Source organism: Schistocerca serialis, chromosome 7 (genome assembly GCF_023864345.2).
Source record: "Schistocerca serialis cubense isolate TAMUIC-IGC-003099 chromosome 7, iqSchSeri2.2, whole genome shotgun sequence".
In the NCBI taxonomy this organism is placed as follows: domain Eukaryota; kingdom Metazoa; phylum Arthropoda; class Insecta; order Orthoptera; family Acrididae; genus Schistocerca; species Schistocerca serialis.
This window is the reverse complement of record NC_064644.1, coordinates 271,600,078-271,628,067: the sequence shown is the minus strand read 5'-3', so window position 1 is coordinate 271,628,067 and position 27,990 is coordinate 271,600,078. Positions and strand designations below refer to the sequence as shown.

The 27,990-nt window shown below is 39.7% G+C and overlaps 1 protein-coding gene across 3 annotated transcripts in view; it reads right to left on the bottom strand.

The window, feature by feature from the left end:
* The window catches only part of LOC126412139 (DENN domain-containing protein Crag), a 302,966-nt gene that overhangs the window by 4,526 nt on the left and 270,450 nt on the right, over positions 1-27,990 (bottom strand). For all 3 annotated transcript variants that reach the window (XM_050081588.1, XM_050081589.1, XM_050081590.1), the window contains 4 exons: positions 17,597-17,697; positions 13,231-13,401; positions 12,978-13,145; positions 7,724-7,818 (listed from right to left, as the gene is read on the bottom strand). In XM_050081588.1, the coding sequence (XP_049937545.1) occupies positions 7,724-7,818; positions 12,978-13,145; positions 13,231-13,401; positions 17,597-17,697 (535 nt within the window). The remainder of the gene's footprint in view (positions 1-7,723; positions 7,819-12,977; positions 13,146-13,230; positions 13,402-17,596; positions 17,698-27,990) is intronic.

Here is a 27,990-nt window from a genome sequence, read left to right as displayed (position 1 = left end):
AAACAAGTGGACCACCCTGTTGCTAAACGCACTGCCAAACACGACATCCTTCATTTCAATGACTGCTTCATGGCCTGTGCCATATGGATCCTTCCCACCAACACCAGCTTTTCTGAACAGTGCAGGTGGGAACTTTTCCTGCAGTACATCCTGTGTTCCCGTAATCTTTCTGGCCTCAACCATTGTCAGTCACTGTCCTCACCCATCCAGGAGCACTACACAGCCATCATACCACCACAGCCACCACCGCCACCACCACCATTACACTCAGTCTCTATTTCTCTCCTTTTTTGCTACTTCCCCTCCCCTGCCCTCCATCTAACCTGCAGGACTTCACTGTCTGCCAACCCACTGTACTACCCTTCCCCCTTCCCACCCCAGCCTCCTCCTTACCCCCACCAGTTGCCACTCCCATCACGCACTGGTGTTGCTGCTCACAGTGTGGTTTCAGTTGCCCAAGACTGCAGTTAGGTGTGTGAGTAGCGTTTGCGTGAGTGTGTGTGCATGTGTGTCTGTTGTTGATGAAGGCCTTAATGGCCAAAAGCTATAATTGTGAGAGTCTTTTTGTTGTGCCTATCTGTGACTCAGCATCTCCACTATATGGTGAGTAGCAACTTTCCTTCTCATAATATTGCTACAGGAAAAATGAATTGATATGTAGAATATTTTGGACAAGACTAACTACCGAGGACAGGCAAAAGGTTTTAGATTAATCCTTCTGCTAGACCCCAGACATATCTGCTGCTGTTAATGAAAATTTGAGAGCATGAATGACCCCTAATCAAGCCATAATACTTGGAATATTTAACTATCTCATACTGATCAAGGTGACACAATGGTTAAGGCACTGGACTTGGTTTCGGGTGGAACAGGGTTGAAAATCCCATCCAGTATGCTGATTTAGGTTTTCAACAGTTTGCCTATATTGATTAACATGTATGCAAACATGGTTCCTTTGAACTGAATGTGTCCATATTCCATATAGTTTCCCATCTGGTCACCCTATGGTAGTCCCATTAGGGGCTCATTCCACACACTTAAGCAGTATTCTTTATGATGTGTCCCATGGGTATTTTGTATGCAGTTTGTTTTGTAGATCAATTGTATTTTCCTAGTACTCTACCAATGAACTGCAGCCTGCCACCTGCTTTAATTATGACTAAGTGTATAAGATTGTTCCCCTCATATTCCTATAAACTGTTACACCCAGATATTTACATGAACTGACTGATTCCAATTGTAACTGATTGATATTATAGCCACAGCATATTTCATTTTTTTGTTTTTATGAGTGCACAAAAATTTACACTTCTGAACATTTAAAGCAAATTGCCAATCTTTGCACCACTTTGAAATATTATCAAGATCTGGCTTAATATTTGTGCAGCTTCTCTCAGACAATGCTTCATTATAGACAACTGCATAATCTGTGAAAAGTCTGAGGTTGCTATTAAAATAGTCTGCAAGGTCATTAATATACCACATGAACAGCAAAGATCCCAACATCCTTCCTGGCATGCACTCGAAATTACATTTATCTCTATTGATGATTCCCCATCCAAGATACTAAGCTGCACCCTCCCTATCAAAAAACTCTCAATCCAGTCACAACTTTTGCTTGATATCCAACACGATTGTACTTTTGATATTAAGTGTAAATGCGGTACTTAGTCAAATGCTTTTCAGAAATCGAGAAAGACTGCATCTACCTGACTGCCTTGATCCACAGCTTTCAGTATGTCATGTGAGAAATGTGCAAGTTGGATTGCACAAAATCAGTGTTTTCAGAATACACCCTGTTTCTCTATTCAAGATACTGCATTATGTTGGAGCCCAGAATATGTTCTCAGATTCTACAACAAATGGATGTTAGGCATGTAGTTTGTGGGTCACTTCTGCTACTCTTTTTGTGGACAGGTGTGACCTGTGCTTTCTTCCAGCTACTGGGCATGGTTTTTGTTCAAGGGATCTACAGCAGATTATTGTTACAGGAGAGGCTAACTCAGCAGCAAATTCAGTATTCCAATGCCACTTACACTAATGACTATGTCATTCACCTATGCAGTGGCACAAGAATTAAATTGCAACAATATTCCTGCATTTTCCTTTGGGATGGAAAATTTGAAAATGTAGTTAAGTTCACTACTGGCCATTAAAATTGCTACACCAAGAAGAAATGAAGATGATACACGGGTATTCATTGGACAAACATATTATACTAGAAGTGACATGTGATTACATTTTACACAATTTAGGTGCATAGATCCTGAGAAATCAGTACCCAGAACAACCACCTCTGGCCGTAATAACGGCCTTGATACGCCTGGGCATTGAGTCAAACAGAGCTTGGATGGCGTGTACAGGTAGAACTGCCCATGCAGCCTCAACACTATACCACAGTTCATCAAGAGTAGTGACTGGCGTATTGTGACGAGCCAGTTGCTCGGCCACCATTGGACCAGACGTTTTTAATTGGTGACAGATCTGGAGAACGTGCTGGCCAGGGCAGCAGTCGGACATTATCCTGCTGAAATGTAGGGTTTCGCAAGGATCGAATGAAGGGTAAACCATGGGTCGTAACACATCTGAAATGTAACGTCCACTGTTCAAAGTGCTATCGATGTGAACAAGAGGTGACCGAGACGTGTAACCAATGGCACCCCATACCATCACGCCGGGTGATACGCCAGTATGGCGATGATGAATACATGCTTCCAATGTGGGTTCACCGCATTGTCGCCAAACACGGATGCGACCATCATGATGCTGTAAACAGAATCTGGATTCATCCAAAAAATGACGTTTTGCCATTCGTGCATCCAGGTTCGTCGTTGAGTACACCATCGCAGGCGCTCCTCTCTCTGATGCAGCGTCAAGGGTAACCGCAGGCATGGTCTCTGAGCTGATAGTCCGTGCTGCTGCAAATGTCGTCGAACTGTTCGTGCAGATGGTTGTTGTCTTGCAAACGTCCCCATGTGTTGACTCAGGGATCGAGACGTGGCTGCACGATCCATTACAGCCATTCGGATAAGATTCCTGTCATCTCAACTGCTAGTGATACGAGGCCGTTGGGATCCAGCACGGCGTTCCGTATTACCCTCCTGAACCCACCAATTCCATATTCTGCTAACAGTCATTGAATCTTGACCAACGCGAGCAGCAATGTCGCGATACGATAAACCACAATTGCGATAGGCTACAATCTGACCTTTATCAAAGTCGGAAACATGATGGTACGCATTTCTCCTCCTTACATGAAGCATCACAATAATGTTTCACCAGGCAATGCCATTCAACTACTGTTTGTGTATGAGAAATCGGTTGGAAACTTTCCTCATGTCAGCACATTGTAGGTGTCGCCACCAGCGCCAACCTTGTGTGAATGCTCTGAAAAGCTAATAATTTGCATATCACAGCATCTTCTTCCTGTCGGTTAAATTTCGCATCTGTAGCACATCATCTTCATGGTGTAGCAATTTTAATGGCCAGTAGTGTATTTCAGCTTTCGCTTTGCTACCCAAAATTTCAGTTTCTGTCACAACCAAGAGTGTTTGGAGCCGAAGTTTGATGCCATTAACAACTTTTACATATGACCAGAATTTCTTTGGGTTTTGTGAAAGAGCTTTTGACATTATTCTACTACAGAAACCATTGAAGGCTTCACACATTGCTCTCTTGACAGCTAAATGCATTTCATTTGGCACCAACCTATTTATAGTACTATGCTTTTTTCATAAATATTATGCAGTAGTATCTGTTTCTTTAGAAATTTCTTTACAGCAACTGTGTACTACAGAGGGTCGCTACCATCATGAACTGTTTTACTGTGTACATATTTATCCAGTGCGTGGTCAACTATCCTTCTAAACTTGAGTCCTGAGCTAAAAGTTACAATTTCCTCATTGAGATATGACACTACTCCTCCTTCATTTCTTTTCCTTCTTTCTACTTGCTTCATTGCCCTTTGTACTTTGGTAACCACTGTTGCTGCAACTGCCACATGTTCACTAATATTAGTATTGGAGCGGACATCCTCAAAGAGATCAAGTCTATTTGTTGCTATTACATCTAATCTATTTCCATCATGAGAGGGTTTCTGAACTGTTCTAGGTAGTTTTCACGGAAGTAGTAATGTTACACAGGAAATTATCACACCCAGCACTAAGAAAAACACACTTTAATTACTGAAATTGATTGTTGGATGGTTAAGTTTTCTCTGATGATTACAGTGTGATTGAGGAACTTCCATACCAGTGAAATGAGGTTTCCTGTAAAATTTTTCGTTACACCAGAAGTGAGTCAGGTGGTTGGTAGGATTCAATTATAATTTAGTATGTGAGCTTCATTACTTTTTAGGAGCACGTTGTTATTGCTTCAACATTTACTCACTATGATTTTAATTCTCCCGCATATACAGGGGGTGAGAGTGGAGGGATTTCTTTGGATCTTACAATGATAGTTCCTGGTCTCCTACAGATATCATTATCTGGATAGGATGGGGAGTTGCCCAATCTAAGAAACCCTTGTGTGCACCCAACACACCTGACTCAATAAGGAGGACCCTACTGTTCTCAGCTAGATGGCACATGTCTACGAAGTTACAGAACCTTTGAAGTCTCTGGTTCAGGCTTGCCACTCGACTCAGGACCAGATCTGTTCTGGGCAAAAAAGCTGCCGATTGTGAACGTCTGTGAGCAAGGATGGTATTCTCAACCTTCTCTGCCATTTGCTGTAATGATCCAAGTATGACCTTGGAGCTAGATGGCAAGCATCATTTGTCAGCATGTACCACAATCTGCACTTGGTTGTGGCTCGTCCCTTCAATGGCTGCCAGAATAGCCTCTTCCCACAATGCTGAATGAGGCCCCCCAGGCATACACACTGAGTGCACAGTGTTCTTTCTCATCCCTTACAGTCATTTCCCTAAAGGGTGCCATTATTAGCTGTACATTTCAACTGCCAAAGATAATGGACTCCCACCTTTTTGTGTTTGAGTCCCCTTGGCATGGGTTGTGTTTGAGTCCCCTTGGCATGGGAGCATGGGATGCAGCATGTTTTTCAACAGGTAAAGCGAGTCTCACTTTCTCAGATTCAGCAGAAGACAGCACCTCAAACTTGTTGATTAGTGTGGTGGATGTAACATCCTGAGTTCTCCTAGTCCTTCTTTCCCCTGTACAGGACTTCTAGAACCACCACTGATATGCTATCAACAGTGAAGTGGAAAAGTAGTTACAGATTCTGTATTTCCTCCAGAAGTGAAAGTGTTCCTCCTCTCTTCCTCCCGCTTAACCAACCCCCTGGTCACCTTCCAGTAATTCCTTACATCCAACTTGGCCTCACCATCCTTCTCCAGGTCTCTTCAAAGAACACAAATCTCTCCACGGAAGAAAGGAAAGCCACTTGCAACCACAAAACAGGTCCTGATTTAATCAACTTCTCTGTAAAAAAAGATGTACCACTGCTGTGATGAATTGCAATGATTACTGGACAGCAGGCTTCTATCAACTGTCTGCCTCCATCACCTACGAACTACATGGTGCTCACGTCATTTCTACTAAGTACCTCAGGTCGATCCAGAATCTCTCCTCCGAGACCAAATCCCTCCCCCCTCCCAAAATCCATTCACCTTCCGCATGCTTCTCAAAATCCACAAACTCAACAACACTGTATGCCACAAATGCAGCTGGTCATTGCTTTCTGGCTGAAAGAATCTCCACCATTGTCAACCAAAACTAACTGACTGCCCACAGGCTAGCCTCTCATATCAAAGACACAACACACTTCCTTCACTGGCTCTTGACCATCCGCACACCCCGTTATTACCTGGATCCCTTCTTGTCACTCTTGATGACATTTCCCTATACACCAAAATCTCTCACGCCCATGTCCTTACCACTATGGAATACTACCTCTCCCTATGTCCTTCCACCTCCACAACCACTACATGATTTCTTATACACCTTACCAACAAAGAATGGAAAAGCCAGGATGGAATGTAGAAATATTATGAGAAGGAAAGTTGCTACTCACCATACAGCAGAGATACTGAGTCACAGATAGGCACAACAAAAGACTCTGACAATTATAGCCTTCGTCAACAATAGACACACATAGGTGCGCGCGCACACACACTCACACACAACTCACACAGTTGTGTGTTTTAGTTGCGTTTCCTTAAGTGTGTGTGTGTATGTGTGTGTGTGTGTGTGTGTGTACTGTTGACGAAGGCCTTAATGGCCGAAAGCTAGAATTGTGCCTATCTGCGACTCAGCATCTCCGCTATATGGTTAGTAGCAACTTTCCTTCTTGTAATATTGTTGCTAACTATATCTTTACACACAACTATTTTCCCTTTGAAAAGAAGGTACACAAACCATTCTCCTGTGCCAACCTGTTCATGGTCCTTGTAGAGGATATCTTCCTAGCTTCCCAAATACCTTGTCCAGTTCAGGTTCAATGTTGATATCTTCATTATTTAGAACCTGGGCGAAGACAACCCTCTTCTCATTCCTCCTCCTCTTCCACCCACTTCACATGGTTTTCCTCTATTCAACATGCGACCTTCCTGACTTTGACCACCACCTCCCTGATGGTGCCATTCATACCTCTGTCCACTTTAAGCCTATGAACTGCCGGCAGGACCTGCACCTTGGCAGCTGTCACCCCTTGCACCCTAAAAATCAGTTCCATACAGCCTGGCCACCCATCGTCAACATATATGTAGTGATGAGAATTCCCTTGCCCAGTATGCTGATGGTCTCCCAGACAGGCACTACCCTCCCCCCCCCCCCCCTCCCCCAAACCTAGTCAATGAACACATTTCTGTGCCATATTCTCACACTTCCCCAATCCTCCCACCACCTCCAGGCATATCCCTGTGGAAGACCTAGATGCAAGACCTGCCTGATCCCCCCATCCAGCACATCCTACTTGAGTCCTGTCACAGGCTTATTCTGTTCCATCAGAGGCAGGACCACTTGTGACAGCAGCCACGTCATACACCAGCTCTGCTGCAATTTATGCACAGTATTTTATTTGGACATAGTTATCAACTGGATGTCCATCCGACTGAATGACCATCACCAAACTGGGGTCAAAAACAGAATTGACCAACCAGTGGCAAAACACATTGCTGGGCACAAACTGTCAGAGACCAATAACTGCTTCACAACCCATGCCATCTGCATCCTTCCCTCCAGCACCAGCTTTTCTGAACTACATATATGGGTGCTATCTTTCCAACACATCCTACACCCCTATAATCCTTCTGCCTCAGTCATCGATGACCCACTGTTCCCATACCGTCCACCCAGCAGTTTCCCCTTCCTTTGTCCTGTCACCCCTTCACAACCCATGCCTTCATGTTGCTGTCATGCACTGCACCTCGCTGGTTCCAATGCCCATGAATTGCATCCCTAGCCTGAGCACCTGCCACCTCTTCCTCCCACATTCCTATTCTGCACAACTGCTGCCTCCCTCCAAGTCACTAGCTACCTGTTCCAAACCCTTCTTCATGCTTCCTGCTCCTTTTCGTGAGAGACAGCGCACGCACGCATGCATGCGATATCTAGCTTTTCAAAGGATTTATACCAAAAGCTAGCCAAGTTTTGTTCTTCTCGTGCACATGCCAACGACTCAACACTACTGCTATTCATTGAGTAGTCTCTTTTATTGCTAAATTATTTACAAAGATGTTATATTCAATACACATGATTCAACTTACCCTTTGGACACACTGGTAGGATCTGTAAGTAGAGCACTTATGAGAGAACTTGGTTCCTCATTTAGCTGCCACAACACATACATAGGCTGTCCAACCTATAAATGGAAATGAAACAATAAGTGCTGAAACCCAGCATAAGAAACCATTCACTCTCTCCCTTGTCTTATCTTAACAGTTTCAGATACACTGTTCTATATGTGTGTGTGTGTGTGTGTGTGGGGGGGGGGGGGGGGGGGGTGGTAAAAGACAGTAAAAGCTGGTTATTAATAAAAAGGAAAAAAATTCAGTCCAGGCCTATAGTTCAGGGACCAAAGAGGAGTCCTGACACTTAATGTTGGCTCGGTGCAGCTGCTTTGTGAGTCCGCTGTGACGAATCACATAATGCAACATTGTTTACGTTTGTATGCCAACCAGAGTTGTGCCAAATTGATCCTGTTCCTTTGGCAGAACTGCCAAATTTGCGCACCTTGTAAAACTACTACACATCTGCAATTTTTTCTACATTGGTTTAGCTAATTTTATTATTTTGTAAGTAGGTTTAATGAAATGAAGCTTTATTGATAAATATTACTTACATGAACTATACTGATATAAAATATTAGACACAACAAATTAAATGAGTCACCAAAGTAAATAAATCCCAAGCAATATAAACTTTCTTTTAAAAAAGTGTATTTTATTGTTTATGGAGATACTGTACTTTAGTTTTAGTATGATGTATAATAAAGAAGTCCTACTAGGTTGCTTCAGCACACAATTTGACAAAGAAAAAGTACACCAAAAAACTATTTGCAATTTTCCAACACCCAAATGTGGCCAGATTTACTGTATTGCGTCAACAAGATAATTTGAAAATCGTGTCAACCTCCCAAACCTCCATTTCCAAAAGCAAAAGATCTGCAGGTACCTACTGCAATTGCTTGATGAGTATCACACACATCATGTTGCCATCACATACTGTTCAATGAAAGAATTTAACAAAGTACAAGTTTGGCAGATGGGGAGGGGGGGCGGGGGGGGTATATCTTGCCATACTTAAACTGATGGTAACACACCAGTGTTATCATAGTCTGTGTTGCAGGAGCCCTTTGTAATTCACAGTTGAATACTGGCACTAGCATTGCCAGATGATGGCAATTTCTCACCTTACAGAGTATAGTACAGCATCACACTAGAAAACATTTATACAGAATAAAAGAGCTCAGTTGTGAATAAAACCTGATTTGCCAATGTGGTGGTGTCATTAGCCAACATGTATTATACTTACAAGGCATTCAGTTTTTCTTTTAACTCTGATTTCATCATACCATCCCGTATGTTGTTGTTGTGGTCTTCAGTCCTGAGACTGGTTTGATGCAGCTCTCCATGCTACTCTATCCTGTGCAAGCTTTTTCATCTCCCAGTACCTACTGCAACCTACATCCTTCTGAATCTGCTTAGTGTATTCATCTCTTGGTCTCCCTCTACGATTTTTACCCTCCACGCTGCCCTCCAATACTAAATTGGTGATCCCTTGATGCCTCAGAACATGTCCTACCAACCGATCCCTTCTTCTGGTCAAGTTGTGCCACAAACTTCTCTTCTCCCCAATCCTATTCAATACTTCCTCATTAGTTATGTGATCTACCCATCTAATCTTCAGCATTCTTCTGTAGCACCACATTTCGAAAGCTTCTATTCTCTTCTTGTCCAAACTATTTATCGTCCATGTTTCACTTCCATACATGGCTACACTCCATACGAATACTTTCAGAAATGACTTCCTGACACTTAAATCAATACCATCCCGTAAAAGCACAAAATTGTAAAGAATGTAACTGAAAGACGTTTTTAAAAAATTTTGTGCTTTTACCATCCCGTAAAAGCACAAAATTTTTTAAAAAAGTCTTTCAGTTACATTCTTTACAAGCACTCAAAACTATTTAAGAACTATTTTATCCATGACAGTTTGAGAACACTGTGGCTTTATTAGGATAAAAGCAGTGAATCATCAAACTGCAGTTAGCCATCCTTTCTTGAAGCAATAAATTTCCCTAACTATCCTAAGCCCATTAGACAGCAACAATGATTTCTTGGATGAATGTATACATTTTTATCCTTTAACAGAAAACAGTATAAGTGATTTTGTGTTTTACTAAAACTTTCAATCTGCTCATAGGGTCTATATGTTCTATTTACTTGAGGAAATGAAGTTGTTTTACTTATTTTTTTAAATTTGGGCTTTATTTATAACAAAACCATGTCCTATAGGCAGGTAAAATAGGCCACCCTAAATGAAGGGTGAGAAATGGTACATACCTTGAGGGGGTGATAGTATTAGTAATTCTGAACAAAAAATGCCATATGAACATATGGTCCATTCTTCAGAGTTTTTGAGGAAACTAATGAAAACAACGCAGATGGTTCACAATCTGCCGATGATATGGATGGAGACCCTTCTCATGTACCATGCGTATTATTCATGTCTGTGGAACACCAAGCTGTGTAGCAAGTCACCTAGAGTTGGTAGCTGCACTGTGTTCTGCCATTTCAAAAGTGTTCTCAAATTCACTATGATCTTGTTGGACAGGATGTTCAGATACATCATGTATGCTGGGAAGCTTACCAGGCTTGCGCAAACTGGTCAACACCCTGCAAAATACTGTGCTATCCAGAAATCTGTAATCAGGAGGAAATCCACATTCGTATTTGCAAACAGTGGCTCTGGAATTCCAATTACAAAACCAGTAGACAAAGATCATGTGACCATGTTCTGCATGAATGAAGATGTGTGGCACCTTCACTACAATGACCTGATTGTTTCGACTATACATACAACACTGCAGTACACTGGTGCAACCACTGCAGTACTGACATGTGAGGTAAACAATGTGTACTCTTCCATGACCTGTCATCCCATCATGTGCAAGTGATGTGCGCATTGAAATAGTCAGTAAAGACAACACTACATGGCCTAATGTCACTTTGGTTGTATTCTTATGTGAGTGCTGGTGAAGGAGGATATGTGACTGACACCCATGATTTTCAAACAGCTGTATGTCGGAACAGTTAAGAAAAGGGCATATGTTCATTTGAAACTTTTTATTCAGAATCACCAATACCATCACCCCTCAAAGCATGTACCTTGTCCCTGAGTCACCCTGTATATTCAGAATGCGTAAATATATAAAGGTGAAGTTTTCTCTAAGTTATTATGAACAGTGTGGCGAATTTTATTACGTATGCTAGTAATCTTTAATGTTTATAGCTGCCCAATTACAACACTGACTGTTTTGCATCACTGGAGTCCTCTTTAAATGTTCTTTCCAATGCCACAGAAAAATACATACAGCTACAAAATGTGGGGTCATAATTTTAAGTTGTAAATGTTAAAAACCCGAGGTGTGAAATTAGTAACAAAAAAACAAATTATTGTTTTTTTAAAACAGGGTACCACTCTACAGTTTTCTTCCTTACAGATATATGAGAATTAAGTGGAGTCTAGATGCCGTGCTATTTATTAATGAAAAACTGATGATTTAGTGTGAATGTACAGTGTCTGAATACTAATCTTCACATGAACTGCAGTCAAGTATGCAAGAAAAGCAATAACTAATCCACATGGGAAAACAGAGTTATTAGTAAATTTTTGAGAATGTTGGATCACTGAAACATACAATAGTGTTTTTATCATCATCATAATCACCAGCAGCAGTAATATTTGGCACCCACTACTGGATAAAGACCACCTCCGGACCCCCTTCATGCATTATGATCTTCAGTTATACAAATTCATGCTGCTATTGTTTTAATGACATCTTCACAACTTGCATTAAGTTTTAATCTCAATCTTCTCTTATCTGCTAAAATCCAGGAATGAGTTTCATTGGCCCATCTACCACCAATCTGCCCGACAACTGTTAAACTCTATTTCATTTTAAGTAGTCCACTCCAATCTGTACACTGGTTAATTTGTTTGTCTTCCTGCATCTCCATGTAACTCCCAAGATGTACATTTCTGCTGCTCATTGCTTTTGGATAGTTTTTGCAAAAAATGCCAAAGTCTCACTGCCATCAATTAAAACTGGTAATCCTTGCTGTTTGTAATTTTTTCCTTCCCCCCCCCCCCCCCCCCCCCCCCCCAAACACATCAGAAGCTTGGTTTCAAATACATTATTTAATTTACCAAAACCACTCCAAGATATTATACTATTCCGTTTATTTCTTTTGCTGTCCATGTAGTCATTGCCTTCAACTGTCTTATTACAAAACAATCCAATGGATCTAAGATGCCTTTGTTAATTTTTACTATTTTTTTTCTGTGTGCTGATTATACTGATCACAATATTTTTAAGGTTTACTTTCAAACTTGCTCTGTTATATTTTTTCATACATTGTTGAAAATGATTTGCAGTAGGAATCAACATCATGATGTCATGAGCAAAACAAAGCTGGCTACAGTATGTTTCATTAATGAGTATTCCTCCCTTTCTTCCAATTTAGAGATCTGAGAACCACCTCTTGGGCTCCCGAGAACAGCCGGTCAAACTGAAGATCTAGTATTGGTGTACATATTCTTCATGCGTTGAATCAGTGCTTTATTTCTCAGTGACTGTTGTGCATATTTTTCTGACCCTGAATGAACAGCTTTTTCTAAATGTATGAATCCCAAGCATTTCTCTGTTCTCTAATTTTGTTCATAAATTGCAAAAGGAGCATTGTGCTACATTCTCTTCTACGTTTGTTCCTTTGTTCGAGTACAATTTGATGTTTTTTCATGCTGTTGGTGATAATTTTAATGAATATCAGTATATTGATGATGCTGACATATTCTAAACACACATGGTTCCTTACTTGTGAAGCAGAAATAATTCCACACTACCATTACCTCTCCTCTATCTTATTGGTTCAGCACACACTTGTAACCAGTCAGGAAGTTTCACAACAGTGCGGACACTGCTGCATAGTTAAAGATTCATTCTGGTACCATTACAGTGTTGTCAGTTACAATTAGTAACAGTTATGTTCGAGTAAAATGGCCACCAAGAGTATGTGACATAAGTGTCTTTTTCAGTAAACTGAGGAACTCTCTCTTAGCAGTTGTGTAATGTTAGTGCAATGTTTAATACATATTTCTTGACTTTGGGGACATTATTATTCAGTAAACTGTCGATGTACACTTACAGAAGACAACAGTAAAGGGTATTCAAACAGTTTGTGGTAAACTAAATAATTACTACACATAATCAGCAATTATTTGTGGAGCAAGTTTTACCTCTTCATGAAGGCGAGGATTATCCCACATGCAGTGAATCAAAACATTATTGTGATCACTGTTGGCCCATGATGGATGAACAGTTCGGTTTCCTTTTTCTACAGACGCTGCATGTAAACACAAGCCAGGCAAGTGACTTACAGCTGTGATGCGTTGAAACACCCAGACCTGCAATATTCATGCAATACAAACTGCTGTATGACGAATTCAATTAATTATTTGAAATGTAATGGAAAAAGAATATTTTACCTACCATATTCCAGTATATAATTGGATGCTCATCCACAAATCGGGACTGCGTAAGACAGCTGTCTCCTTCATTGTACAAAATATTTTCAAATTCCTTTCTCAAAACTAATGGATTGAGATATGGCACAGTAATTGGCTCAAGTGTAACTGGAAGATCTGCCGGAGGGTCTTCTCTCTGCAATAGAGATGCTTTTACATTTATATTGCAGTTTACACATGTTTTACAATCACTGTGTTCAGCTCACATCTATTATCCAGTTTAGTAATTAGTTGCTGGTAATGTTTTCCAGCCACTCTTGTAATATCCCTTTATAATAAATTCATGCGAGCAGCCAGAACATGATGCAGATATAAGCAAATATGTGAAACATTAGCATATCTTTATGTTAAGTCTTTTGTCCAATTACTACAGGTATGTTAATATTAGACAGCTGATGAAAGCTATGAAACACAATAGTGATTAATGTATGTGTTCTGGTATATGGGCAGAAAATGTGTTATAGATAGAATTACTGTAAACTTAAATCAGCTAGTTTCATTGTTCTAATTGTTTTGTTACTCTCCCTCTTGAATGCTGAGGGACTTTCCTCATAAGTTGTGTATTTTTTCTGAATATGCCAGCAGATGTCTTATCAGGTGACTTACCCCTTATTCACCAGCCTACACACTAGGAGTCGCTCCAGGATGTTTAATTTTCCCTATGCCAATTTGAGGTGAATGGTCTTCACAATTTACCACTGCACCTATCTTTGGCACAGAAATATGTAAACCATAGAGCTGCATTATTCTTTGGTAACATATCTTTGGATATAAGTTAAAAACATATTAAAAATTGTGTCTGACAACTCCTCCTATCCCACAGGTGATTTCTTAAATAAAGTATATATCAGCAAATGCCATCATACAACTATACACATTTTTCATAAATGTCTATTTATCAAGTACACATAGATGAATGAACGAACAAAAGCAGAAGGAATTTCAGTTTTTAGAATCAGAAGTTTTTTCATTTGGCAAATGACATGACAAGATCGCTGGTTTTTAGCTTTTGGCATCAGGTAGCTTTAGTGGAGGATTTCATTTATGGTCACCACTTCTTGAAGATCCTGTTCAAAACCTGAGCAGGGCCTCTTTGTTGCTATGTTGTATTATGTACTCTGCATTCTCTCTTAGGTTTCTAACTTCCTGCTCAGGCATTTCTACTCACTGTGAGGCATTCTGCTGCATACAAAGCCTCTGATTAAATGATTGCACAGTAGTTTGTAAATACTTCTTGACAGCTTCTATGCCATTTACATCGAGTTATTCCCAGATGTAAAGGCTACTTTCTCGGAAATGCCTGGTTCTAATGATTCTCCTAGGTACTTGATTTTTCTTCTGCCTGCCTGATTTTTCCATCATCTGCATTTACCTCTCGGGGGTGGCGACTTAATGCCTGTTATAAATTTTGGTTTCTCAAATGACCTCTGGAGGCTAACCACTGCCATGTTGATTTTGAATTTATTGATTTGTTTTGTGGCTATGCCTAGGTAATCAGAAAAGATCGCAAAATCATCTGCAAAAGCTGAGCAATCAGTGTCAGACCAATGCTGCTGTACCAATTCTGTATGCAGCAGAAGACCTTACAGTGAATAGAAATGCCTGAACAGGAAGTTAGAAGCCTAAGAGAGAACGGAGAGTGCAAAAGAACATAGCAACAAACAGTATTTTTGATATCTTCACCATGTACTGCTTTGAGCCACTTGCACGAAGGGAAAAGTGGAGGTGACAGGCCATCTCCTAACTTAACATCCATCCCGACCTCATAGGCACTGAAATCTACCTTCTGAATTTCACTTATGGTGCCAATCACGGTTTTTTTGGATAATTGTTTATTTTTTTGTCTAAGCTGACTTATTTCAGGATTTGGTTTAGCGTATTTCAATCAACAGGGTTGTGATCCTTCATTAAATCAATGAAGGTAACTAAGAACTTCTTATCCTTAAACTTCAGGTATAAAAGAACACAGATGTAACATTGGTAACACGCACATCAAAAGAGTAGTCTTTCCTAAATCCTCCTTGATATTTCCCTTTTGTGAGTCAAACTGTTCTGCAGCCACAGAAGGCTTTAGAGAAAATCTCATACTTATCAAGGTAAATGGGATGCTAAAATGGTTGTTCATATTTTATTTTTTCATTTCTTTTTAAAGATGACAAATTCGGGCAAATGTCCAGCCACTTGGCAGTCCTCTTGTTTCCAGATCTTGTAAATGATTGCTGTCTGCTTACTGACTACTTTCTCACCTGTGTGTTTCCAGAGTTTAGCAATTTTGCATTTTTGCCAGTTTCTTTGTTGACCTTAAGGGACTGGGTGAACAGCACTTTAGTTTTCATTCACCTCTAATTCTGACCTCTCCTTTCTCTAATTCCTCTACAATTATCTTTTGACACTGCTGACACACTGAGCAGGTCAGTGACTTTTTTAATTTGGTGAACACTAGTGGTCTACCTTGTATACATACATGTCTGGCATACAGCTTACTGTTGAGAAGTTTCACAAGAGGCCAATTTCCATGTAAACTTAAATATTTACTTTGGAAACAAACTGTAAGTTGGCACTAAGCCATTCTCTATGATATCTCTTCTCCCAGGAATGCTAGTCCACAGAGTTCAGATAGCTCATTTGGTAAGAACAACGTCCATCACTGTCCATGAAAGGCAGGCATCCAGGTTTGAGGCCTGATTCAGCACCCTTTTTATTGGTCAGGAAGCCCCTCCTATTACGTAGGACAAATGGGAAAAGCATCGAAACTCAGATCAAAGTGCATGTAGATGCGATGTGGTTGGTCAACATATCAAAATCCATATTGGCACTATGGACAACTTTCAACAGACAGGACAACTCTCAACAGACAGAGTGAAAAGCACTGAAGACTGCATCCAGATATTGCACCATGCTGAGAAAGATAACCTATGGACCTATTCAAGGAGAAAGATATATATGTACATAAACGCAAATCACCACATTATATTCTCGATGAACACACTGAGTTATGCAACCGTCCTTTCTTCAAAATTTCATTCACTTGTTTTCTGTGATAAAATCAAATTGCATACACTAATGCAACATGAAATACTGCACTAAAATATAACAGCTTGCTTAGTCATACATTAATACAATAGTTAAATCAATGTCAAATTTCAAGTAGGTATTATATATTAATGTAGTGTCCTGGCACTATTTGTGTAAATAAATACAGTTATTAAAAGTGGTTGACTGCTGTTTTCTTCCTTTCAAGAATCATCTGTACCTTGCACACAGCCATGGTCTCAAAATGTGTTTCCAACCTATTAGCCATTCAGTTACAACTGGTGTTCTATAAATTACCTTGGCAAAGAAGCAAATGGCACATCTCAAAATAGTCAATATCCAGCCCTGTTCCCACCACCTGGCATAGACCAGATCCATGTTCCTTAAATTGATATTAATTTATCTACATACTTCCCCTTCACTAAATGAAGGTGATTTTGCAGCAAGAATGGATACTGAAGTGGGTAACAATCATTTTGCAACTGGATATTCCTATGCCAATTCCTGTAACAATGTTACACTGGTGCTGTTCTAACAACATGTCAATAGTTGTCTCTTCCAGTCAACATATCAAATAAATTCTTGAAGAGATAGTTCAGCTAAATTTGCTCTATGTATATCATGAAAGCACTTTGCATACTGCAATTTGTTAATGTCATATATCCATTGCATACTAGTGTGCTGTAAGGACATCACCTGGTGTTCACTACCAGACCCTGTACAGCTGCAGTTAAAAAAATAGGTGTACAAACAACAGTGTCACAATATATTTACTGTTTTACTTAGTTTGTTGTTAAGAACTCATCAAAATATGAAAACAGTTTTAAAAAATAAATTGAATAATTTTTTCTTGGCAATTTTTATTATTTGCTTGGTGAATTTTTGTTATTTACTAAATTTATAGGTAGGCGAAAATTAATTGAAAAGTGAATCTTGAACATGGTGAGCATATTCACTGATAAACGTATTACTTTTATGAACAACTGAAAAGTTCTACATAATAATTAATTTCTACAAATATAATTAATTGAAGAAACATAATACAAGTAACAAACTAAAATCACTTTGACTTAACAGTTTCTTCTTCTCTGAATAGACTCATTTATTACACTTAAATGTAGATTAACTTCAGTTCCAAAGTCAGTCATGTGACTGGTGAGCATACACATTCATGTTTACTGAGAAAATGTATTATATTTATAAACTGAATGACACGTACTATACCATAATGAGTTATCAAAAACATGAGCCACAGAAAATGTAAGAAATACTTTCACTTAGTCGCTTTTAATCTTTACCTTCCTGTTACATGCAGTCAGAGGATCTCCTTCTGCTGGACGAAGTTTACTGACATCTGTTTCAGCTGCACTGCTGGAATCTACTGATGAATTACTCAGACCTGTAATAAAGTAATTCATCAGTTTCAACAGCTGTAATTATACCAATGTAACTCTCAGGTTTTGTTGGCGTGATTGATAAGAAGTGAGATTTTGGGTTTTCAACTGAGTTGTTCAACTCTCTGCACAATATTTCGAAGACCAACCCAGCTGTCTTCTTCAGTTGCTGCGAGTTTCGCTGTTGTACTCACTGCCTGGACTCCAACCAGACATATGCAAAAGGCATTGAGCAACAAAAATGAGATGTACCAATATCCTTATTAAATCTTCAACAAGATTAAATATATGCTAAGTAATGACATCAAGAGTATTAAAACTTTCAAGGTCACCAATACTCTTGATACCTCCATTGCAAACAATACTCATGGTAAGCCATCCAGTACCATGACTAAATTTATCATCCTTTAATCACTTCTCAGTACATTGATGTCCCTAACTAGATGTGGCGATGATGATGGGAATTGCACTTGGTTATACACAGCAGTGTGAGACCAACACTAACTCTCAGTCAGGCAGTGAGTAAATATAATGGCAAAACTCACAGCACCTGAAGAAGATGGATGGGTCGGTTGTCTAAATATTGTACAGGAAATGGAAACTGAACATATGGAAGATTACAATCACACAAAATTATTTTTATTTCAACAAAAATCTGTGATCGGAGGACTCTTAAAAAAAAAAAAATAAAATAAAAAAAAAAAATAAATAAATAAATAAATAAATAAATAAATAAATAAATAAATAAAAATTGCACAGTGCTAATTGGTCATCCTAGTAGTGAAAGACATTGTTTTCTATCCTAGTAAGAGTGACCACAACACACTGTAATGCTTCTCAGGTAAACAGCTACTTATGTGAGATGTCTTTAGGGTTTCCCTTTGTTCAGCAATTAAAAAAAGTATTTTGATAGATGGATTTTATTCATTCGTTCCTACTATAGTTCAGTTTTATTATAGGCTTGCTGAATTTGAATTACACACACAAATCCACAATATGTAATTTCAAAATGTGCACACAGTGCCTTAAAAAAGGAAAATTAGAAAGACAAGTCACAGTTCTGCAAGTGAAAATTCATTATGTTCTACCCTCACAGATATCCAAATACAACAAAACTGTTTTCTCCCCATTAAGTGAGCCATTAGCTCAATGCTGTTATTTATAATTCCAATACATGTGTTAATAGTATTCTCCGTCACTATTTTTTAGCTTGTATTTAATACTATTACAAACATTACTTTTGTTCCATATAGTGATATTCATTTTCATGCCAATACTTTTCTTGTCCACGAGACTTATGGTGCAACTTGACTAAAAGAAAAGATCAGCTGATAGGACACCACCTGACGCATCAAGGAAAACTTGATTTGGTGTGGAGAGAAGTATGGAGGATAATAATTGTAGAGGAGACAGACCAAGGCCTCTAGTTCACAAATCCAGGTGGATGTAAGGTTGCAGTAGTTATGCAGCATTGGTGAGACTTCAGCAAGATAGAGTAGCATAGAGAGCTCCATTAAACCAGTCTTCAGACTGAAGACCTAAAAAAAACACAGATCACTGAAGATAAGTGAGAAAAGTGGGATGACCTGAAACAGCACTTTCAAACTGATGCGTATTTACTCATCTATAAGTCAAATAATTTCTGCCAAAGGCCATGTAAGCCAGAAGAAATCCTGCACCATGGCTAAATGATGAGCTGAAGAGAGGGCTGCATGTATGACATACAGACGATGCCTCACCCTGGAAAATCATACTGCCTGTCAGTAGATGCTGAAGTGTGTCAGCAAATCTGTAGGAAATGCTGAAATAGACATGCCTGTACATTAACTGACAACAGACAGATTAGATGTCATTGATTCTAGACGGAAAATACTCTTTCATAATCATGTTACCAAAAATATCGTTGAAAAATTCATGCATGATGTGTATTAAATCAGCACCCAATGGACATGATGCCATTACACTGTAAAAGGTCACACTTATTACTGACTCACTACTGCTCACAATGAAGGATATCTTCTATTACCACCAGACTGCAAGCTTTTTTCCAGTGACCTGGAAACAAAGACTTGTCAAACTACTGCCCAAAAAGGAACTGCCGCAGCAGTCTCTGATCACTGTCCCATTTGTGTTCTTTCATTGCTAGCTAAGTCCTTACAAAATAAAGTCATGATCAGTATATTGACTACTTGATGACAAATAACCTAGTAGATAAATACCAAACAGACTTACATAGGCATTGCAATGCCTCAACAGTTTTACCAAAAATAACACATGACCTGAAGCTAGTCATGGTGGTGACTTGAACCCACCCAGTATTGCCTGTCAGTAGATGCTGAAGTGTGTCAGCAAATCTGTAGGAAATGCTGAAATAGACATGCCTGTACATTAACTGACAACAGACAGATTAGATGTCATTGATTCTAGACGGAAAATACTCTTTCATAATCATGTTACCAAAAATATCGTTGAAAAATTCATGCATGATGTGTATTAAATCAGCACCCAATGGACATGATGCCATTACACTGTAAAAGGTCACACTTATTACTGACTCACTACTGCTCACAATGAAGGATATCTTCTATTACCACCAGACTGCAAGCTTTTTTCCAGTGACCTGGAAACAAAGACTTGTCAAACTACTGCCCAAAAAGGAACTGCCGCAGCAGTCTCTGATCACTGTCCCATTTGTGTTCTTTCATTGCTAGCTAAGTCCTTACAAAATAAAGTCATGATCAGTATATTGACTACTTGATGACAAATAACCTAGTAGATAAATACCAAACAGACTTACATAGGCATTGCAATGCCTCAACAGTTTTACCAAAAATAACACATGACCTGAAGCTAGTCATGGTGGTGACTTGAACCCACCCAGTATTGGCTGGAAAAACTAAACATTACTTTTAGCGGTAAGGGAAGCCATGAAGCTACTAGAGTATGATGGTCACCAAAAGCAAAAAGGACATGAAAAAAGCTAATTGAGTATGTGTGTCCAGTCCCTAGCGAATGATACAGGAACTGAAATTGAGGGTAGCAAAGCAAAAGCTCAAATCCTTAACTCTGCTTTCAAATGTTCCTTTACAAAGGAAAATGTTCCAGCATAAAGTCAAGCACCGGCATGCCAGTTGGAAACCACAGAGCAGAGAGGGCTGTGAAGAAGATGTCAGCCAATAGCACTCTGACCGACCCCTCTAAGATTACAACGTGACAGCAGCGGCCTCTAGATGAAGCAAACAAAAGCGCTGCTCCCGACTGGTCATGGCCAGTTCTACAAAAGCATCAAAGACCAGCGACTTGGATAAAACCATCCACTGTATTCCTTCACTTGTGTAGGAATCATTATACTGAAGGACATAGATTATATTGCATGTTGCCCTTTGCTTGCAACACATCTGTGTACATCTGTAATTATAGGTTATCTGTTTTGAGCTGACTGCAATGTAACTAAAAAGAATCACACCAGACGCATTTCACTTTTATTCTGTGGCATTCTGAAATTGGATACATACACTTGTAAATTTATTTTTTGATTCTTTTAGGTTAAAAACAGCGTTTTCTTTGTGAAGTTAGTCTGTAAGCTACTTACGGTGTTTCTTTACATGGTCTGCACCTTCCCCTCTGGCTAGCAGTGGTTGATGTCGACAGGCTTCATTTCACATCTGCAGTTTTTGGCATTTTGCGTTATTTCCTGCACTGCACTACTTATAATTGACTTTCTTAACTGTTCTTCATTCTCATCACTGCTACAGTATTTATGTCTACTCTCTTGTTTTCATTCACATTGTGAGTGTTGACAGCCTATGAACGATTTTGTGTGTGTGTGTGTGTGTGTGTGTGTGTGTGTGAGAGAGAGAGAGAGAGAGAGAGAGAGAGAGAGAGAGAGAGAGAGAGATAGTGAAATTGTCTTGTATGTAGATAGAGACATGAGAGGGGTGTCCCCTCCCCTCCCCCCTTCTAAAGAAAGGGGGGGGGGGAAGACAGGGATTGCCGGGACACTGATTATCGGATAGAACTGGGAGAAAATGGTAGTGGTAAATTGAACCTGTGGTTATATTTGTACTTTTAATGTTATATTAAGTGGTCAATCCCTTTAAAGAGTGTGTGGCTTGCCAAGGTGATCTGATCATTTATGAGTTGTTTCTTTATTGTTATGGTTTTTTGGATGTGGTAGTCTTCTTGTAGGGTGAGCAGGTGTTTTTTGATTTTGTTTATCCTTATGATTTCCATGTCTGTGTGTCTGGTTATAATTTTATGTTGGTGTTGGTGTAAGTGTTCTGCAAATGTTGAATGATTTGTCCTATACTTCCATGTTCTTTGTGTCTGGTGTCAAATACCCTCCTGGTTTGACCTATCTTCCATTTGCATTTTAGTTGGTATATTCCTGATTTCTGATACAGATCAGGTTTTCCTTTTTTTTTTTTTTTTTGGAAGTATTTCTGAATTGAGTTGTTGGTTTGGTGAGCTACTTTTATGCCTTGTTTTTTGAAAATATTGGATATTCTGTGTGTGTATTTGTGGTTGTATGTCATCGTGCACCATCTTTTACTTTCTGTTTCTTTCACACTTTGTGCTGTTTCTATTCTTGTATTTTGTTTGTTTCTTTGTGTGTGATTTTGTCCTTGTGTTGATGGTAGTTGGGTGTTTGTTCTTTTCTGTTTCTTCATTTTATTGTTCAGCTTTGTTACTAAGTTCTCTTTGTATCCATTGTTTGTGGCTATTTGTAAATGGAAGTTAGGTATTGTCATTGATTCATTTCATAATAAAATTCTTTAATACGAATTTGCTTGAATTGTTGTCTAGCGATCTGAGAAGCCAGTTTCCTAGGCATCCCATATTTGATGAGTAGGCAGGACACAACAGAAAACCCAGGAGAATTGCCCCAATTTAATCCTTGTGCCAACAAAAAGATGATTGATATAAGTACTAGTGTCGATAGTGTTGAGAAACAGCTGAAATCGTTTAAACTGAACAAAGCTCCAGGCTCTGATGCAATCCCTGTCAGACTCTATTTTGAATTTGTTGCTGAGTTAGCCCCTCTTCTAACTAGAATCTGTTGTAGATCACCTGAACAAAAAACCATCCCCAGTTCTTGGAAAAAGACACGGGTCACACCCATCTACAAGAAGGATAGTAGGAGTGATCCACAAAGCTACCATCCAACATCTGTGACATCAAATTGTTGTAGAATCTTAAAACACATTCTGAGCTCAAACATAATGAGGATCGTGAATAGTGTTTCCCGATTTCCAAAAATCTTCCGACTCAGAACCACACCAATGTTTATTGTCAAAAGTATGAGATCATATAGGGTATCAAGTGAAATTGGTGACTGGGTTGAAGACTTTTTGATAGGGAACACACAGGATGTTATTTTGTATGGAGAGTCATCGTCAGATGTAGAAGTATCTTTGGGTGTGCTCCAGGGAAGTGTCATGGGACCCTTGCTGTTCATTTTGTATATTCATGACCTTGCAAGACAATATTAATCGTAAAATCAGGCTTTTTGCAAATGATGCAGTTATCTATAATGAAGTACTATCTAAGAGAAGCTCCATATAATAGAGGGAAACACTCCACATGGGAAAATATATCTAAAAACAAAGATGGTGTAACTTACCAAACGAAAGCGCTGGCATGTTGATAGACACACAAACATACACACAAAATTCAAGCTTTCGCAACCAATGGTTGCTTCGTCAGGAAAGAGGGAAGGAGAGGGAAAGACGAAAGGATGTGGGTTTTAAGGGAGAGGGTAAGGAGTCATTCCAATCCCAGGAGCGGAAAGACTTACCTTAGGGGGGAAAAAAGGACAGGTATACACTCGCACACACACACACACACATATCCATCCACACGTACACAGACACAAATGTCTGCTTGTGTCTGTGTACGTGCAGACGGATGTGTGTGTGTGTGTGTGTGTGTGTGTGTGTGTGTGTGTGTGTGTGCGTGTGCGTGCGTGCGTGGGCGAGTGTATACCTGTCCTTTTTTCCCCCTAAGGTAAGTCTTTCCACTCCCGGGATTGGAATGACTCCTTACCCTCTCCCTTAAAACCCACATCCTTTCGTCTTTCCCTCTCCTTCCCTCTTTCCTGATGAAGCAACTGTTGGTTGCGAAAGCTTGAATTTTGTGTGTATGTTTGTGTTTCTTTGTGTGTCTATCAACATGCCAGCACTTTCATTTGGTAAGTTACATATCTTTGTTTTTAGACATAGAAGCTGCATATATACCCATATAATAGAGGAAACATTCCATGTGAGAAAAATATATCTAAAAACAAAGATATTTGTGTCTCTATCAACATACCAACGCTTTCGTTTGGTAAGTTACATCATCTTTGTTTTTGCATATATATTCAGATTGATTTTGATAAGATCAACATGGTGCAGAGAGGGGCAAATTGCTCTAAATGTTCCAAAATGTAAAATTTTGCACTTCAATTGACAAAATTAAAAATTTAGCATCCTATCACTATAATAACAATGAGTCACTGTTGGAATCGGCCAGCTCATACAAATACCTGGGTGTAACTTTGTAGGGATATGAAATGGACTTATCACATAGGTTCAGTTGTGCAGAAAGCAGTTGATAAACTTCAGTTTATTGGTAGAATATTGGGGAAGTGCTACCAGTCTACAAATGAGTTTGCTTACAAATCATGTGAGTGAGCCATCCTAGAATATTGCTCAACAGTGTGGGACCTGTAACAGAAAGGACTAACACGGGATATTGAACTTATACTGAGAAGGGTAGCACAAATGGACACAGATTTGTTTAATCAGTGGGAGAGTGTCACAGAGATACTGAAGAAACTGAACAGGTAAACTCTTTGAGACAGACATAAGCTAACCTGAGAAAGTCTATTAACAAAGTTTCATGAAACGGCTTTAAATTATTACTTTAGGGATATACTAAAACCCCCTACATAATCACACACACAGGGATCATGAGGATAAGATTAGAATACTTGCTGCATGCACAGAGGTAGTCAAACAATTATTCTTACCGTACTCCATACCTGAATGGAACAGGAGAAAACCCTAATAACTGGTACAATGGGACATATCCTCTGCCGTGCACCTCACAGTGGTTTGCAGAGTATAGATGTAGATGTATATGTAGATGCAGATATTTGGTCAAACAGACGGACAGTCATTACTGACTTACTTAAAGGATGCCCTGAGAATCTTTGATTTAGATCTAGCAAACACAGAGTAATTGTAGTTAAAGCTGAATAATATTATAAATTGTGGTCTAGATAAGTATGTAGCCAGTACCATTCAAGACACTAAAACACTCTCACTACAAAAGAGACTGCAGGGAAATTGATACAGTACATTTAATAGCAACTTATGCACCCATAAGAATAGAAATGTGTGAAGCCCGCAATAACTTTCAGTCAGTCCTGGCAAAAGATCTATAACAAAATTTTAGGAAGTTCTGGTCACACGTAATGACAATGAACAGGTCCAAAGCTTCCATCTAATCTCTCAAATGTCCTCCTGGTGTTGAAAATGAAGGCAGCAGATATATTAAATACCATATTTAAAAATATTTTTGTGTGCGAGGATATTACCATATAAAGGCTTGATATTAAAATATCGGTATCCCCCCCCCCCCCCCCCCCCCAACTCCCTCCTCAATATTGCAAACAAGTAAACCTACTTAAAGTGATCAAGGAACTAGGTGCTAACTGGACACCAGTTATATTTTACATTCAATGAACTGCACTGTTAGCCCCCTCCCTAGCTCATATTTATCGAGAATCTCTTGCACAATAAATACTTCCATGTGACTACAACAGATTGGAGCCACTGAATTAAAAACAAATATCTATGATGTCAGTCTGTTGCAGAAACCTACAGCCTATTCTAAGCTCAAATGTTCCTGGAGGACAATAAAGATCTCTAAAAGAATCAGTTGCAAACAACAGATGTGCATGAACAGGCAAATTATGCTTTACTAAATTATTTAAAGGCATTCAATACTCTACCTCATTATTGACTGCTAACAGAGATATAATTGTAAGGAATATTGTCCCACATATTTGATTAGCTCTATGAACATTTGGATAATGGGACACAATAAGTTTACTGGGTCGGGAATATTTTACTGAAATAAAAATAACATTTTGTCATCTTTATTCTTTGGCCTCTTTATCCACAGCTGCAATTATACGCATAAATTAGGTTATGTACCATCAATTTTCAACTGTAATTAAGAGTCTTATTTACACTGTACATATTTTGCTTTATTTTGAACATCTTCAGTGGTCAGAGTTTTCGTTCCCTATTTCCATTAGTAAAGTTCATCCACACATAGGTGCTCAATTTTTACAACGATACACTTCAATGACAGCAGATGAATTTACATAATCATGTTGTTTAGCTGCACTTATACCATGTGTATTTTGTTTTCTTGTTGTGAGACGCAAGCTGTGCAACAATAAAAAAAGTTAACTAGGTGTAAGTGCTTATACACAACATGATAGTGTATAAACGGAAAGTCCGGAATGAAATAACGACAACATTATGTAAAGGATAGATTGCCCCCTCACCACATACAGGAGGTTCTGAGTTGCAGACAGGCACAACGAAACAACTGCTAAACATTTAAGTTTACAGCTATAAGGTCTTCTTCGGAAATGGAAAACACGCACACACACATTCACAAAAGCACAACTCGCATGCACTGGGGCCTGTCTCTCACCATTGTGGCCCTATTGTGGATTGTAACTGCATCTGGCATGAGCATCAAACTGAGGTGAATGATTATAATAAGGAGGAGGTATGGGGTGGGAAGGGGGAGGGATAGCAGGGTAGTGCTGGGGGAAGATGATGTCCTGCCTGTGAGATGTGGTGGGGACATTTTAGGACCACTAGGGGAGCACAAAAGGGAAAGTGGAAAGAAGAGAAGAAAAGTAAGGAAGGGGAAAATACTAGCGGGTGCAATGGCGGAACAGAAGGCTTGTGGAGTGGGAGTAGGGAAGGGGATAGGTAGATGGAGGACTGGAGGTAGCAAAGGTTGACTTTAGAGGGTTACAGGAATGCAGCATAAATTGTAGAGAGAATTTCCACAAACGCAATTTGGAAATGCTGGTGTGGGTAGGAAGGATCCCGGTGGTGCAAATTGTGAAACAGCCACTGAAGAGAAGCATATCATGTTGGGCAACATTTTCAGCAACTGAGTGGTCTGATTGTTTCTTCTCCACATTCTGGAGGAAGTCATTCATGCATACACACAGCTTGTTAGTTCTCATGTCCATCTAGAAAGCAGCGTAGTGGTTGTAGCTCAGTTTGCAATTCATGTAACTGGTTTCACAGGTAGTCTTGCCTTTGACGGGATAGGAGATGCTGTGATAGTACAAGAATAGTTGGTAGTGGAAGGATGCATCGAACAGGTCTTGCATCTAGACCTATTGCAGTGATATGAGCCATGAGGTATGAGGCAGGAAATAGGGGTGAAGTAAGGGTGGACAAGGATATTTTGTAGGTTTGGTGGGTGGCGGAATACTACTGAGAGGCGGGAGGAGGGTGGGGGGAGGGGGGGGGGGGAGGACAGTGGGTAGGCTATTCTTTACTTTAAGGCACGACAAGAGGTAGCTGAAACCCTAGTGGAGAATGTGATTCAGTTGCTCCAGTCTTAGGTGGTACTGAGTCACGAGGCGAGTGATTCTTTGTGGCCGGACAGCGGACCGTGGGAAGTGGTTGGTGACTACATCTCCCATGCCCTCTCTCTCCAGCCACCTACTATTTTCCACATACCAACTGTCTGTCCACAAAGGAGCACTCGTCTCGTGACTTGTTAACACCCTGGACTGGAGCAATTGAATCACATTCTCTGCCTGGGTTTCAACTATTTCTTGTTGTGCCCTGAAATGAGGAATATCCTACCCCTCCCATTGTGGTATTCTGTAACCCACTGAACCTACAACAATATCCTTGTCCATATCTACTCCAAACCTGCTCCCAACCCTTTATCTCATAGCTCATACTCCTGCAGTAGACTTAGATGCAAGACTGTCTCATACACCCTACTACCATCAACACATCCTCTAGTCCTGTCAAAGGTATCAGTTATCCCTTCAAAGATATGGCTACTTGCGAAACTGGCCATGTGATCTACAAACTAAGCTGCAACCCTGTGCTGTTTTCTATATGGGCATGACAATTAACAACCTGTCTGTCTGCATGAATAGTCACCGTCTAACTCTAACTAAAAGACACATGCTGCCCAACACGATGTGTTCACAACCTGTTCCATCAGGATCCTTCCTACCAACACAAGCTTTT